General features: G+C 33.7%; 1 protein-coding gene across 2 annotated transcripts in view; it reads left to right on the top strand.

Moving 5' to 3' along the window:
- Positions 1–15,491, top strand: part of VPS13C (vacuolar protein sorting 13 homolog C) — a 171,159-nt gene that overhangs the window by 89,158 nt on the left and 66,510 nt on the right. For both annotated transcript variants that reach the window (XM_046650441.1, XM_046650445.1), the window contains exons 36-45: positions 1,154–1,290; positions 3,196–3,352; positions 4,409–4,488; positions 4,991–5,050; positions 5,752–5,914; positions 7,694–7,810; positions 9,119–9,222; positions 9,625–9,792; positions 11,064–11,368; positions 12,327–12,474. In XM_046650441.1, coding sequence (XP_046506397.1) covers positions 1,154–1,290; positions 3,196–3,352; positions 4,409–4,488; positions 4,991–5,050; positions 5,752–5,914; positions 7,694–7,810; positions 9,119–9,222; positions 9,625–9,792; positions 11,064–11,368; positions 12,327–12,474 — 1,439 coding nt within the window. The remainder of the gene's footprint in view (positions 1–1,153; positions 1,291–3,195; positions 3,353–4,408; positions 4,489–4,990; positions 5,051–5,751; positions 5,915–7,693; positions 7,811–9,118; positions 9,223–9,624; positions 9,793–11,063; positions 11,369–12,326; positions 12,475–15,491) is intronic.

Here is a 15,491-nt window from a genome sequence, read left to right as displayed (position 1 = left end):
CTTCACCTATTCCAAGAATTGTTTTGTAAAAGCAAAATATTTGCTAGAATTACTTCCCCTGGATCACATTATGTTTGCAATAGTGCTGGAATAAGGGGATAGTTAAGAAGTCTGGCCCTATTTTTGCTTTCTCAAAAATAATTGACAGGAGTGGTTTTCCTTATGGGTTTCTGATATAGTTCATGCTACAGAATTCCTTTGTGTTATGTTAGTGATCATAGATAATGTTAACTGGAATAATATTAATAAATAATGTAATGATATTGAGGGTTAGTTGAGGGTAAAGGCTATAAAGTCAGACTGATGAGTTTGGGCTCTACCATTTGCCATCTCTGTGACTCTGAGAAATGTACTGAATCTGTCTGAACCTCAATTTTCTCATCTGTGAAATGAGCACAGTAAAGTTTTTATCCCAAAAGGTTGTTGTAAGAATTAAACGAGACAATCCATGTACAGCCCTTAGCACAGTGTCTGCACAGAGGTAAGCACTTAGCAGCGATAGCTGTTACTGGTTTTGTTTATTACAGCTTGGAAAGCGATTTTATTGCATTTCAGAGTGTGAATTTCAGCACATCATCATCATACTCATATAGCTTTACATTTGCTTCTTGGTATGGCATAAGAGGCTCTAAACATTTCCCCCCCCGCCTTTTTTTCTTTTCTAGCCTTAATTCTTATTATCCTCCTCATGATTTAGTTAGATTAAACTCCATTCTGTTTCCAAAACCTATCATGGTGTGTTATCTATGTGTGGTTTTCCACAATCTCTTAACTTATTCTTGAAGTGTCGCCGCTGTGTGAGGGAGTCCTTCAGCTCTACTTGAATGATAATTCCCCTATTAAGCCTTTCTTGACCTCCCATAACAATGTCATGCCTAGTTCTGTGCTTTTTGAACATTTTATATAGAATCTATTAGCATTTGTCGACTTAATCTGACTAGGTGGAGCCTCCTTATTTTGGTTCCTTGTATTTTAAATGTGTATGTCTCTTCTGCTAAACTCTGAGTTTTCTAAGGGCTGGAGCAGCGTATTACAGATTTGTGGACTTTCAGTGCTGGTACCAGGTCTAGAGTACTGGTATTTAAGTCCTCAATGAGTATTTGTGGAGAAATGTGTGAATAGAAGTGAATGAATTTCTTTTAAATGTCTTTAGGTGAACCTAAAGAGCCACTTGAAACCTCTGTGTCACAACAAGATGTACGTGCTTTACAAAGTACTTTAACAGCTGGAGTGAAAGAAATTAAATCTGTAGACATCATTAATATGGTCCTCAATTTTGAAATCAAAGAGGTGTGTAATTTTCATCTATTTTTATAAAAAGATGAATAAATAATGGATATTTGGAATTATCTCTACTAGAATAAACTTGTAGATTATTGATATGGATGAAAAGAAATCTTACATAGACTATGATTTGTATGTAGCAGTAATGTTTTAAAATTTGAGAGTATGAGTTATATTTGAGGGATCTGATACTTCACAGAGAAAATGGTAGCATGTCCTATGACATGCTTTTCAAATGATTTTAGGACAGTTGGAATGTGGCTTGCTTTGGATTTCATGTAGGAAAGGGTGGAAAGGGAAACAGTGACAGAGAAATCCTTTGCAAACTTTAGAAACCCTTATAGAATAAAACACAATATGTCTGCATTTTTTAAATGTCATGTTACCACTATCTGCTTTCCATCTGTAGATTCTTGAGGAAAGGTTAAATGGATTTTCCTCTTCTGTATTCACACATTCAGCAAATATTCATTGCGTGTGCTAAGTGCTGAGGATACAGAAGTAAAAGGCATAGACTCTGAACTCAAACAAGGAATCAAACAAAATTTTTGTAAGTGCTCCCATTAAAACGTGCCCAGGGTGCTTGTGGCAGTGATGGGGGGCGGGGGTAAGTCTAAGCCACCTGAGAGGGACAGGGAAGATTTCTTGGAGGAAGTGACATTTGAGTTGAGTTTTAAAGAAGAGTGAGATGTAGTCTGAGAAAAGGAGATCAGGAAAGGGGCTGGGGCAAGGTAGAAAGAGGAACAGGCATAAAGATGTGAATATGTGAGAAAGCGTAGTAGATACAGGGACTTGCAGGACTGCCTTCAGAATCTCTTCATCATTAACTAGTTGTATAGAAGTTATGTTCTTTCTCTGAGTTAAAAATAATAAATTTTTAAATAAATGAATTCTATTTTTTGATCTGAAATACATACTTTGAAACTAACTTCTTTCGTGTTAAACCTCTGCTATTTTTCTGGTTAATATTAGAGTTATTGAACATTTTTAAGCTTTGATAAATGAAACGTTAATAGATGAATTTTTCTATTTGCTAATGGGCTTCATTAACATATGTACATAGAAAACTCATAAGTTCTTATAATATTATTTGCAATACATATTATTAAAGTTCCCTTCCGTTAAAACAGTGATTGGAATGGGGGGAAACAATTTGCCTCCTTCCCTCAGGCCAACATTTGGTACTGTCTGAAGACATTTTTGGTTGTCACTATCTGGGAAGAGGGGGCCACTGGCAACCAGTGGGTAGAGACCAGTAATGCTACTAAACATCCTGCAGTACACAGGACTGCTCATCAGCACAAAGAATTATCCCGCCCAAAATGTCAGTGGTGCCAAGGTTGAGAAATCTTGCTTTAGGAGTACAGTTATGCATTGCATAATGATATTTCAGTCAACGACGGACTGCATATACAAGAGTGGTCCCAGCAGATTAGTACCATATAGCTTGAGTGTGTAGTAGGCTATACCATCTATGTTTGTGTAAGTACACTCTGTGATGTTCACACTATGACAAAATCTCCTAATGATACATTTCTCAAAACATACCCATGTTATTAAGCAACACATGACTATAGTATAAAAATTGACCGTTTATCTCACAGATTTTCAGATGAAAAGCCATCCATCAGACTAGGACTTCTGGGAATTAGGCAGAACTACTTTTTTTTTTTTTTAAACTTTACCTTGAAAACTACTAGAATATAGTGGCAGTGTTTCAAAAGCCTGAACAAGTAAATGTGTCTTCCAAAGTAAATAACACTAGGCAATTTCCAGACACAAATAGAAGTAAATATCTTTACATTGTACAAGTTCTTTGGTTATATCACCCTGAGTGGTTATTAAATTGTTGACTTATCCTCATTGTATATTAGGGAAATAGTTTGTGGTAATACTGGTACTTTTTTCTAGGTTATGATTACTTTGATGAAAAAAGCAGAAAAGAAAGGAAGGCCTATACATGAACTAAATGTCCTGCAGCTTGGAATGGAAGCTAGAGTTAAAACTTATGACCTGACTGCTCAAGCTTATCTAAAAAAAATTAGCATGCGATGCTTTGAGTTTGCTGGTAAGTGTGAAGTATAGTCTGTAAATTATCTGTGTAATAGACAGATGGTCCCTACCTTTTTATCAACATTAAGCGTATTTATTAGTCACCATAATTATTTAAATTTCTTACATCGATACAAAGGAATTTTATATTTTAAAATTTATTATTTATGTAGTTATTTATCACAAAGTAAGAATATATCTAAATATATATCTATATTTAGTGTGAAGTAAAGTGTATCTTAAAGAAAAATGAAGCCTTTATCTCCAATGTCCATACATAACACTTCAGTACTTGTAAAAGGTAACATTTCATTATAACTATTCTACGAGAACTGGTATATTAGGAAATCAGAACCCAAGTACAATACCCAGGTGTAGAACCCAAGGACCCTTTTTGAAAAGATGAGTTAATTTACTAGGAAGTAACTTTTTATGTGGTTTTTATTTATTTTTAAATTACATCAGTGTTTTATTATTTGTTTTTAATGACATTAATATGTCCTTATGAAAAAGAAAAGTTATACAATACAGAAATATATAGAGAAAAAATTTAACATCACCTTGTAGTCACACTCCCTTACCCCCAAATCAACACTAAGTTATTGAGTTATTCTTTAGCAGGTATCCTCAACCTTTCAAATGCACTTTCTAAAAACTGCATCAAGCTAACTTTTAAAGTTGCTATGGATGTTTAAAGTTTACAGGAACTCTATGAGGTAACTTTAAAGTAAAGCAGACTTGTATTGAGAGTAATCCCTAGTTTATGTGTTTTGTGACATTATTCTTTAATGTATTCTGATTTGTTTAAATGACTGATACCAGTAGTACGAAATGTTACAAGAGTTGTAATTGGCTGGTGCTGTTTTTTTTTTTTTTTTATAGAGTTCTTTCCTTCTTTTTTTTTCAAAGCCAGTTTTATTGAGGTATGATTTATATACAGTCAAATTCACCCTTTTTAGTATACAATTCTGGGAGTTTTGACAAACATGCATTTGTGTAACTAGTCTATTTTAAAATACATTTGAAATGTTTAAAAGACTTACTGAAGCTACCCTGTCTTTTTCTCTTTTAGACTCTAAAGGAGAACCTCTTCACATTATTAACTCTTCTAATGTAACTGATGAACCCCTTCTGAAAATGCTGTTGACAAAGGTACCTGGTTGTATATCTAGAACTCTTTAATATTTGAATATGTGAAATTACGTAATTTCTCCATATTTAATATTTCAGTTTTCTCCCCTAAAGTTTTTCATTCTAAAACTGGTTGATTATAGTGAATTATGCAAGCGTCTGAAAATCCTGGATAATTTCAGTAACCTTCTGAGTTAACCCTAAGTTGTTGAGTAAGTGGGAGTATACAAAGTTCCATTGTGTCCGAAGCAAAGTTCGTTGAGATCTGGATATACTAGCATTTTTCGCTACTGTTAGCATTAAGTAGGATAAGGAATGTGAGAGTTTTTGCTTCTATAAATGTGAGAAATGCTTATATGGTCAGTTTTTCTGGCGTGTTCTTCTTTGCCTTTAAGAAATATGTTTATAGTGTTTTCATAGCGTACTTTGAAAAGTAAAGTATATATATATATATATTTTTTTTTTTCAATATGTGAATTTTTAGTATTTGCAACGCAGTGGTTTAATCCTTCACTATTTTTAGGCAGACAGCGATGGACCAGAATTTAAAACCATTCATGAAAATACCAAACAGAGACTAAAGGTAAATCTTTTCTAATTCATTATAAGGCTAGCGTATATTAATTATTAAATCTAGCTTCATAGCCGTCTTCAGTTTTGAGATTGTGAGTTCTAAAATTAGAATAAGGGTGGCCATAATAATAGATCTAATCTTGTTGATAAAAGAAATGGATATGGAGTTGAAATAAAATTCTTAGAAAAATTGGTTTGATTTCCTAAGAGATTATTTCCCAGATATGAATTAATGATTCCTTGATGAGTACACAAATAATACAGTTTTTAGGGAATTTTATTCACTATGGTTATTTGGCCTAATGTTGATGGAAACATTAAATATTTGAATTATATACTGACTTTAGGATAAGAATAAAATTAAGGACAAAGCTGAAAGCACAGCTCAGTACAGACATTGCTCATAGTCCATTTGAGCTTGTATAGTCTGCCTTGGAACCATCTGAAATGTGATTGACCTAAGGCCTGATAATACTTCCTGTCTCTTTACTTAAAACCCATCATGTTCTGTTGCAGTTAAAATTACGATTGGGTGTGGGAGAGGGCAGAGTGTAAGGACTGACATTGTAATAGTGAATTGTAATTATTCATTCTTAAAAAATAAAAAAAGGACTTAATTGAACTATTCTTGTGCTACTTCTAAATGTTGAAACTTAATATAAAAATGTCAGCATATCTGAAATCTGCTTCTCTAATTGTTCATTATCTTAGGTTTCATTTTCATCCTTAGACTTAGTACTTCATTTGGAAGCTTTACTCTCCTTCATGGATTTTGTATCATCTGCTATTCCATCCTCTGAACCTTCCTATTCTGAGAAGGAATCTGAGCTGAAACCAATTATGGGGGAGTCCAGAAGTATTGTTGTCAAAGCTGGTATTAACTTTTAAGTCATGGTCTAATACTTTCTCTCTGAACTTTAATAATTATATAATAACTTGTATTTTCAAGCTAAGGTAAATATTTTTTAGCACCTTAATGCTACAGCTGCTCTGAAAGATTAGATTAGTTTCAAAAGAAAGAAAATTTATCCCTATGGTATTATAGAGTAATTTAGGGAAGCATTTAAAATAAATGTTTAATATTAATCATGTATTTATATTTGATTTCACTGTCTAGCTTTTACATAAAATTAACTTGTATATACTTTGCATCAATGTCTCTGCAGCCTTCACGCCAATGAAAGTGAGAGAAGAAGAAATTAAAATATGAATATGATCATGCGTAACAAAGGCCCATTTCAATAAAATAAGTCAAGTAAACCTACCTGGTGCTCAGCAATTTTAAGTGCAGGACACACAAGGAAGAATCTCATGGAAGAGACAGACTCACTTTGGTTTCTAACCACAATTGAATTTAAATCACATACATATATGGGCACATGTGCCTCAAGTATATGACTTGTGCTGTGAAATATTAGATATGATGTATCCTGAGTGAACATGGGCTTGTGTTTAAGTCAAATATCATTTTAATTATTTTTCTTTCATATCATATGATGTAAAATTACTAACATCTAGTAATTTAATTTTCAGACCGTTACCTGTTTGAGTTATATCTTATTACTGGCATCTTTAAAATGTAAAACTGATAGTAATATTAGATCTGATACAAGGATCAGATTTTTTTTTTAACCAAAGAGCAGAGCAATACTTTTGCTATAAACTAGAGTAAAGGAGTTTTACCTTCTTTGTCTTTAATGTACTTGTTACATTAATATCCATGGACATTCTTTTCTATATACCATATACATGCATACATACACACACAATTGAATAAATGAAGAAGCAATGTTGAAGCTCATGATAAACTACAAAAAATATTAATCCAAAGAAACAGTCTTCCAGTTATGCTGTATACTTGGTTTTTATGGTTTCATTATGCTACTTTAAATCTTAAGGGAAAAAATCCTATTATCATCTTAGTGATTAAGGACTGATGTTCCCATGTTTTTACAGTTTAATAGGAAAAGGTCTGTTTCCCTCACACAAGAAAAATCTCCTAAATGTATCAATCAGGACATGGACTAAAGTAGATTAAGGGAAGCACTTGATTATGATGCTTATACACGTGCACACGCACACAAACACACAAAAAAATTCTTTTTGTACTTTTTTAACTTTAGCCCTTTATGTTTATGTCTCATAGAATTTATTTTAGAATTTTTCATGCAGAAACAGAGTACAATCTATAGAAATTGGTTCTACTAATGTATTATGTATCATAATTAACTATTTTATTAACTATTCATCACTATTCCAGTTTTTCATGAAATATTCTTTGTGATCTAATATATGATATGAAAAGGAGTTCAGAATTAAAATTTGGGACCAATAGAATTCTAGAATTCTAATATGGAGGATTTTCTTTTTTCCCAGAAGAAAAATTATAATAAACTTTCCATCTAGCAAATTGTGCTTTCAAGGTGCTATTAAAAGTTGCCTTTATTCTTAATTTGGAGGGGAATATACTAATTTCTGTCTGATTGGCATTTGAAAATTGATTCAAAATCCGTATTAATTGTATGTAATCTTAATGGAAGCCTTTTTGGTTCTTCATAGTTCATAATGTACTTTTATTTTAGTGAATTTGAGATTATTTTGTGTTGTGTCATTTTTGCACTTTGCTAATCACAAGGTTTCTATTACATTTTAGTATCCAGCAGCACTTCTCAAGATGATGTGTTTGATTTAAAGATCATAGCTGAATTGAATGCATTTAATGTCTTTGTCTGTGATCAGAAGTGTAACATTGCAGATATTAGAATACACGGTAAGTAGTTATTCCTTAGTGTAGGTATTTCTGGTTTTTTACATAGACCTCCAGGAAGAATGAGCTTGTGCATGGTAGATTTCTCATGAGTCATCTTTTGGTTTACTTATTTTAAAGTCTCCTGAAAACTTTTCAGAGATGTATTTTGAAATGGTAGAAGTAAATTTGTTATGGTTCATGACTGACATGAGACATTCCTTATGTATTTAAAAATTTTCAGAATAAGTCTAAGGCTTAATATCTTACATTCTGTTTGCGTTTTCAGAATAATATAACTTTAATTGAAACTGAGAAATGAATATCATGATACCATCTCACTGGGTAAAGAAAATGTCATTGTCCTTATTTCCCTTGTCTTTTGTGTATACATAGCATCAGGAAAAGAAGTTTCTAAGAGAAATTTTTATGTTTTACTCATCATTAGTCAATATAAGGATGAGTTCAGATTATACTGTGGGTTCTGGACCCAGCCTGCCAAGGTTCAGGTTTTGGCTCTAATACTTACTGGCTAACCTTGAGCAAATTAATTTACTCTTCTGTGCCTTAGTTCCCGGTCTGTAAAATGGAGATAGTTATGATAATTATTCATAGGGTTGTTGTGAGGATTAAGTTTACACATTTACGTGTATTTAGAAAAGTGCCTGGTACATAGTAATCAGTTTAAAAAGGTTAAGAAATCAGTTTCATTCAACAAATTTTACTAAGTATCTATTTTATGGGTGGCATGATAATGGTTTGGGCTTATTACCCGGTCTTAGCCACAGGCATTCTCTCTACTGAGAACAGTTTTAGAAATCACCCAGCCTTTAGAAATCATGAGAATGCCAAAAAGTGTTTTGGAGGGAAATCTTATAAGATTGCATTTTAGATACACTTTATTGTAGAAAGAATAGTACTTATTCATCAGATTATATTCATTTATGCTTAGTTATTGGAGCAGTAGTTTTCATAATATAATAACTGTTTGTAGATGGCTGTTTAACAAACATTATCTGTCTTCCTAAACGACCACTTCTGATCTTGCCAGCACACAGGATATTTGTGTTTACAGACTTGTGATTAATTTCCTTTGAAATCCGGTTTCTTTTGTTTGACAGTTTTTACAGCTTTCATGTATAAGATGCCAGTAGCACTTAAAGATATTGTAATCTTTCTTAGATATCTCATACAGAGAGATTGATATCTTTAATATGTCTAATAGAATTTTTATTCATTCTATATCTTGGTAGTGTATTATTGAACTTAAATACCACTGAATTTGTTCACTTGCATTGGGTGGAAAGTTTGTAACTTTTATGGTTCCCATAGGAATGGATGCCTCTATTTCTGTGAAGCCAAAGCAGACTGACATGTTTGCCAGACTTAAGGATATCATAGTTACAAATGTTGATTTGCTGTCTATTCACAAAAAGGTAATTAAAAGATAGGTTTCTATATTGAAATTTATTTTTGTTCTTTGGGTTTGAGATGCCTTTATTCATTTGTTCAGTATGTGTTTATTAATTGTTGTGCGTCAGGCACTTTGTTAGGGATTGGGCATGAATGTGGTCATTGTCTGCTTTCACATTGTATGAACACTAGGTGATTTGTCAAAGTTATTTCTGACCAATTAGGTAATTGATATTTCCATGGTAAAATGATTTTTATAGAAATAGGAAAAAGTTATTGTCAAGTAAAATGTTTTTAATAATTTGTTGAAGATTGAATTAAATGGTACTTCTTTATATAGAAAGGTTTCTGTAATTAGGAAACTTATTTATAATACATGGATACAGTTCTTCTGATGTAACAACCAGCTAATTTCATACTTTTAGGCTGTCTCTATTTTGGGAGATGAAGTCTTTAGGTTCCAAATGACTCTTTTTCCAGATGCTACAGAAGGAAAGGCCTATGCTGATATGTCTAAAGTAGATGGCAAACTTAGTCTCAAAGTGGGTTGTATTCAAATTGTTTATGTTCATAAATTCTTCATGTCTCTTTTGGTAAGTTTATTTTTAAAATATATTTATTTCTCATTGAGGCCTAAATATCTTTGCCTACATCTAATCTAGATAGTCTAACTCTTTACTAACAGGGCTGTGTGATAAATACCCAAATGCTAAACAGAATATTATATATTGTTAAGGAAATCCTTTACATGATGGGTAACCAAATGAATTTTTGTTATCATTATTTTGAACATATAAACTATCATTCTTTAACACTTCCATAATTATGTATTTTAAAAGTACTTTTTGATGTTTTAAGTTAGGGCTTTTCAGTGTTATGTGTTCTATGAAATACTCTTAAAGGTATTTAGCTAAAAGAAATTTTTAAGGAGCTCATCAGGCATTTGAAAGACTAATACTGGAACTTACACAGCTTCTGATTATAATTGTGATCAGCAAGGCCAAAAATTTCTTTTCTTCTAATTATTTATTTCCATGTAAGTGTAAAACTTAAGGTTTTTTTCCCACGTAAGTATCCAACTGAAGAGTTTAAATATGCCTATGCCTCTTAGCAGAGCTGTTAATCAAAGCTTACAGGTCATGGATTTCTACCTAAACCATCATGTTTCATTTTTCTGGAAAGTATCTTATTTGGAGGGGGGAAGTTTAAGTCGCTTTGTATTATTAACAGATGAACATCAAGAATATTGCTTCTAAGAACGATCTTCATTGGGGAAAAGTCTTTTCTGTTTTTAGTTGAAATTGAGATGAAATGCATCTTACTCTAACTAAAGAAGTTTTGATTCTCATTAATGATTGCAAGATTGTAGATGCTTTAAGCATCTTTCTTATGCTTGAGTACACGCAAAAAAGAATCTTCAGAAATAACCTGACAAAATCTTAGTTTCTAAGAAGAAACTTTTTTCCTGTGACCTAGAGGTACAGAATTGAACCCGCTTCTGGAGAAGTAAAGTGCTCTCCACCATCTCTTTTACTTAAATTCGAATTAAAAATGACCAACATTCATGAGCAAAAAGGAGGTATAAAAAAGAATTTTACCGATATTTGTCATAAAAACCAAGTAATTCTGAAATATATAAATGAAAATTAAAGGACTCTTCCTTCCTAGAGGGAACTATTGTTAATTTCTCAAAGTGTATCTTTCTAGACTTTACTCTCCCCATGTACACAATCATAAATCACATCTCTTTTATATTACCTGTTTTATTTAGTTTTTCATTTTAAAGTAAATGCTTTTTAAAGTTTCTCCTTTTTTAAATAAATCTTGTTTTTTTGGAATTCTGAATATCAGTCTCTTTCAACAGAACTTCCTCAACAATTTCCAAACTGCCAAAGAAGCTTTGAGCGCAGCCACAGTCCAGGCTGCAGAAAGAGCTGCTTCCAGCATGAAAGACTTGGCTCAAAAGAGTTTCCGCCTTTTGATGGATATCAATTTGAAAGCACCAGTTATTATCATCCCTCAGTCTTCAGTGTCACCTAATGCTGTTATAGCAGATCTGGGTTTAATCAGAGTTGAAAACAAATTTAGCTTAGTTTCTGTAGGACATTATTCTATTCCCCCAGTCATTGACAAAATGAACATCCAGCTCACTCAGTTGAAGCTGTCCAGGTATAAATACATAATCCAATTGTGTATTACTTACTAGAAATAGAATTTTCATAGAATCTTTGCCAGGGGTAAAATACTCTAGTGATTTGTGGTTCTCATTCCTTAATTCTTCTAGTTATGAAAACTTGACCTTTGGTTTGTGGTCAGTGGTTAATAGTAACGCACCTCATAGAATCTGCATTTGTCTTACTAAATTTAAATGTGATTTTTTTCCATTCTCTAAAAATTCCCTGTGATAAAATTATAGTTTGCTCAATAATACTTCATTTAGATTTATTTATTTGTTTTTTACTTTGCACATAGCTGTCTTTTGTAGATGAGAGAAAACTTAAAATGTAATAAAATTTGAGATTTATTTCTCATTTCCAAACCTTGTCATATTTGGGAATTTTCACTGAGTTATCTAAAGGATTATTCAATCCAAATGGGAAAGTGTTGGCTCTGTTGAATGACAAGAGTACCATTTGGCTGTGCAAATGGTTGTTGGCAGGCAAGCTGGAAATGACTATTACCATGTTTGTTTAACTTCTAGGTTTGGTGAGTTTTCCCCTTTGAGTTTGGAGAAGTACCAATAACATAAAAACTAAGGACTAAGTAGACCATCACTCTCTTTGTCCTCCAATTTTAGGAGGAGGTAACATTTGTTTGTATGGCTTGTACTAGTTGCTAATATTAAATCGTCTTTGTGAAAGATAGTAAATAGTGCAGTAGTCATACGTTAAGAAATATTTGTCTTTGAAGTCAGGACTACATAGGCTTTGTTTCAGATAGCTCCACATATAAACTTCTTTATTCTGATTTGAGTTGATTTGTGAAAAGAAGCATGTTCTGAAAGAATTCTGATAGCAGCCTTCAGGGTTTAGGAAAATGGTATGTGGAAACTATTACAGAATATGATAGTGTTCATTTTAAAATGTAAATTTCAAAAATGTAAAATAAGTTCTTGTTTATCTTTCAGAACTATTTTGCAGGCTGGCTTGCCACAGCATGACATTGAAATTTTAAAACCAGTCAATATGCTTTTGTCCATTCAGCGAAATTTAGCAGCAACATGGTATACGCAAATTCCAGGGATGGAGATCAAAGGAAAACTGAAACCTATGCAGGTAAGAATATGTACAAAGTATATGAAAATTGTTATATAGGCTTTTATCATTGATCACAGTACAGTTCTAGTGTACATCAGAAGCGATGATGCATTAAAGGGAATACTTTGCTAGCTGAAAATGAGATTATCCTAGTCTCCCACACTTTTCTTTGTTTCATTTTAGTCAGATATTTGGTAAAGCCATCAGAACATCTGAGATAAAACCTATTGGAGTCTATTGAAAATATTATTAGTAATTTTAGAAAATTTTATTAAAGTTTTAAGGCAGTGTAATTATGAAAGTATAAAGTGATATTTAGATATCGCATTCAGACACCTTAGTATTTTTAATGTATAGAAGTACTCTTTTAATTAGAAAAAGTGGACATTTTAGGGCCTGGCCCCATGGCAGAGTGGTTAAAGTTCTACGCGCTTTACTTTAGCAGCCCGGGTTCGCAGGTTCGGATCTTGGTGCAGACCTACTCCACTCATCAGCCATGCTGTGGAGGCATCTCACATACAAAATAGAGTAAGATTGACATGAATGTTCGCTCAGGGCTAATCTTCCTCAAGCAAAAAAAGAGGAAGAATGGCAACGGATGTTAGGTCAGGGTGAATCTTCTTCACCAAAAAAAAATGAAAAATGGACATTTTAAATAGGTGAATATGTTTATTTGGTAAGCATATAAATACAGCAGTATTTTTAATAGTGTGATTAGCAGGTCATCTGTAGGCTCATGGGAAGAGATGATACTGGTCAAAAATGGTCATGGAAGTGTAGGGATCCTATGATTCTTATGCCGGTATATGAAACTGTTGCAGCCAAACAGTAAGGGATAGGGGCAGGGAAGGAGTGACTAAATGATAGAGTGTGTGGGGCCAGCCTCTGTGGCCTAGTGGTTAAGTTTGGCACACTCTGCTTCGGCAGCCCAGGTTTGGTCCCTGGGTGCAGACCTATACCACTCATCAGTGGCCATGATGTGGTGACTCACATACATAAAGAGGAAAATTGGCAACAGATGTTAGCTCAGGGTGAATCTTCCTCAGCAAACAAAACAAAACAAAACAAAACCCCAATAGAGTGTGTGAATTAGTAGTTTAGTGCTTTTTGATATTTAACTCTGGTTATTTCAGAGTTAATTCTAAGATAAAACAGGAGGAATGAAAGGAGCAGTGTTCTACAAGAGAACACATTAAAATTGCAGTTTGTTGTAGGAATGTAAAGTTCCTGTGTGTATATGAAGAAGAGTGTGTGTTTAGGGTATTTGTGAGACTTCTCTATTCCATAGTATGGGACTCTTCTCTTAATTTCTCCCTTGCTGTTGAGAGATTAGATCCCAGGACTAATATTTGACCCTTTCCCCTTCCTTTCAAAGATTGTGTGGTTATAGGTTTGCTGAAAGCAAAAGTAAAACCTAAATGTCTATCAGTAGGAGAATGTGGATCAAATTATGGTATATTCGTACACTGGACATTATAAAGCAGATAAAGTGAATGAGTTAGAACTATACAAAACAAAATGAGCCTATCTTAAACATAAAAGTGGAAAAAACGAGTTGCAAAGTGATAGTACAGATCTGTATGATTTCAAATTTTACAATAAGCAAGAGAATGGATAATATTGTTTATGGGGGAATTCAGTAGTGGTAAACATAAGAAAGCATTCATGGGAAGAATAATTCTCTGACATGAAGAATAATTCTCTAATTCAGCATAGTGTATTTCTCTGGGCTGGAAAGAAGGGAATGGGGCCTCATAGAAATAAATGTGGAACATCAACCATATCTAGGAAAGGATCTGAAGGAAATATAGCTGCTTATTAAGATTTGACAAAGCTAGACACTGGATTCACGGGAGGATTATAGTATTCTATATGCTTTTTCTTTATGCTTGAAGTATTGCAAAAGAAAAAAGAAAAAATAACAGATCCATGAGTTTAGCACAACGCATGATCATCACTTTAACTAAAAGCACCCCTGTTAAATCAAGAATGCAGCCGTGGTGGGTTCGGTCTCCACGGCCTAATTTGTCAGTGATCCCGGCCCCTCTAAACACCCCCTCATTGGTCAGTCTGTATAGTTTGTCTGAGTCTGGAGTGCAGCTAAGAAAGGGTATCAGGCAGGTGACATCAACAAGTTGTTTGGGTAGATCGGCTTGGCAGTTTGTAACAAACTGTTGGGTGGCCTCTCAAATTGTCCTCCAGACTTACTGAAGTTCAGTCTAAGTACATGCTGCAGTTGCTCTTTCCTCCGGCAGCAAACCAGGAGGTGATGAAGTTAGCTGCTCTTAGGGCAGCTGTGATACTTGGTTGCTATCACAAATGGGAATGAACACACAAGGAATTCTAGGGAGTTAAAGTGACATCTGTTCTCTGAGGACTGGGGACGGGGGAAACAAGAAATGCCTGGTCATTATCTCATGCTAAAATATCTCTCTGTTTCCCTGTAGGCTGGCAGTCAGGCAATTTCTCTGGTAGTAGGGGCCTAATATGGGGGACAAAGGGTTCTGTGGTGTTTAGAGGAGAAGGTGCTGTGAATGCATGCATGCTTGTGTGACTCTGTTTAAGTACTTGAAGCAGGCCTTTCGGACCACTATATGTGTGGGAGAAATGTACAAAGATAGAAGGATTTAAAGAGTTAATGAATCTTAGCAGGCAGTAACAGCCTTGTTTGTTCTAGCTGCTGCATGTTGTTCTGCAGCCACCTATGAGGAAGATGATACTATTCCTATTTTAGAACTCAAGAAAGTTGAGTTAAGGAAGCTAAGACACAGCTTGAACACAGCTAAAAAGTGGTAGAGTTGATCCAGATCTGCCTGACTTAAAAGCTCTTGCTTTTTTTTTTCTTTTTGCCACATATCCCCTTGTATAAAGGTAGGAGATGAACAAGATATTACTTTCCTGGTTTGTTTTGGTTTCTAAAAAGTCTTTGTAGATGCATTTGTTATTGTTCTAAGAGACATTTTTCTTGATAAGTTAAACAAATATTTTGTTTATGTCCAGATGCATATATACTGAGAATAAGAGCTACATTGCAG

This window comes from Equus quagga, chromosome 2 (genome assembly GCF_021613505.1).
Source record: "Equus quagga isolate Etosha38 chromosome 2, UCLA_HA_Equagga_1.0, whole genome shotgun sequence".
Classification (NCBI taxonomy): Eukaryota; Metazoa; Chordata; class Mammalia; order Perissodactyla; family Equidae; genus Equus; species Equus quagga.
This window is presented reverse-complemented; position numbering and strand designations above follow the sequence as displayed.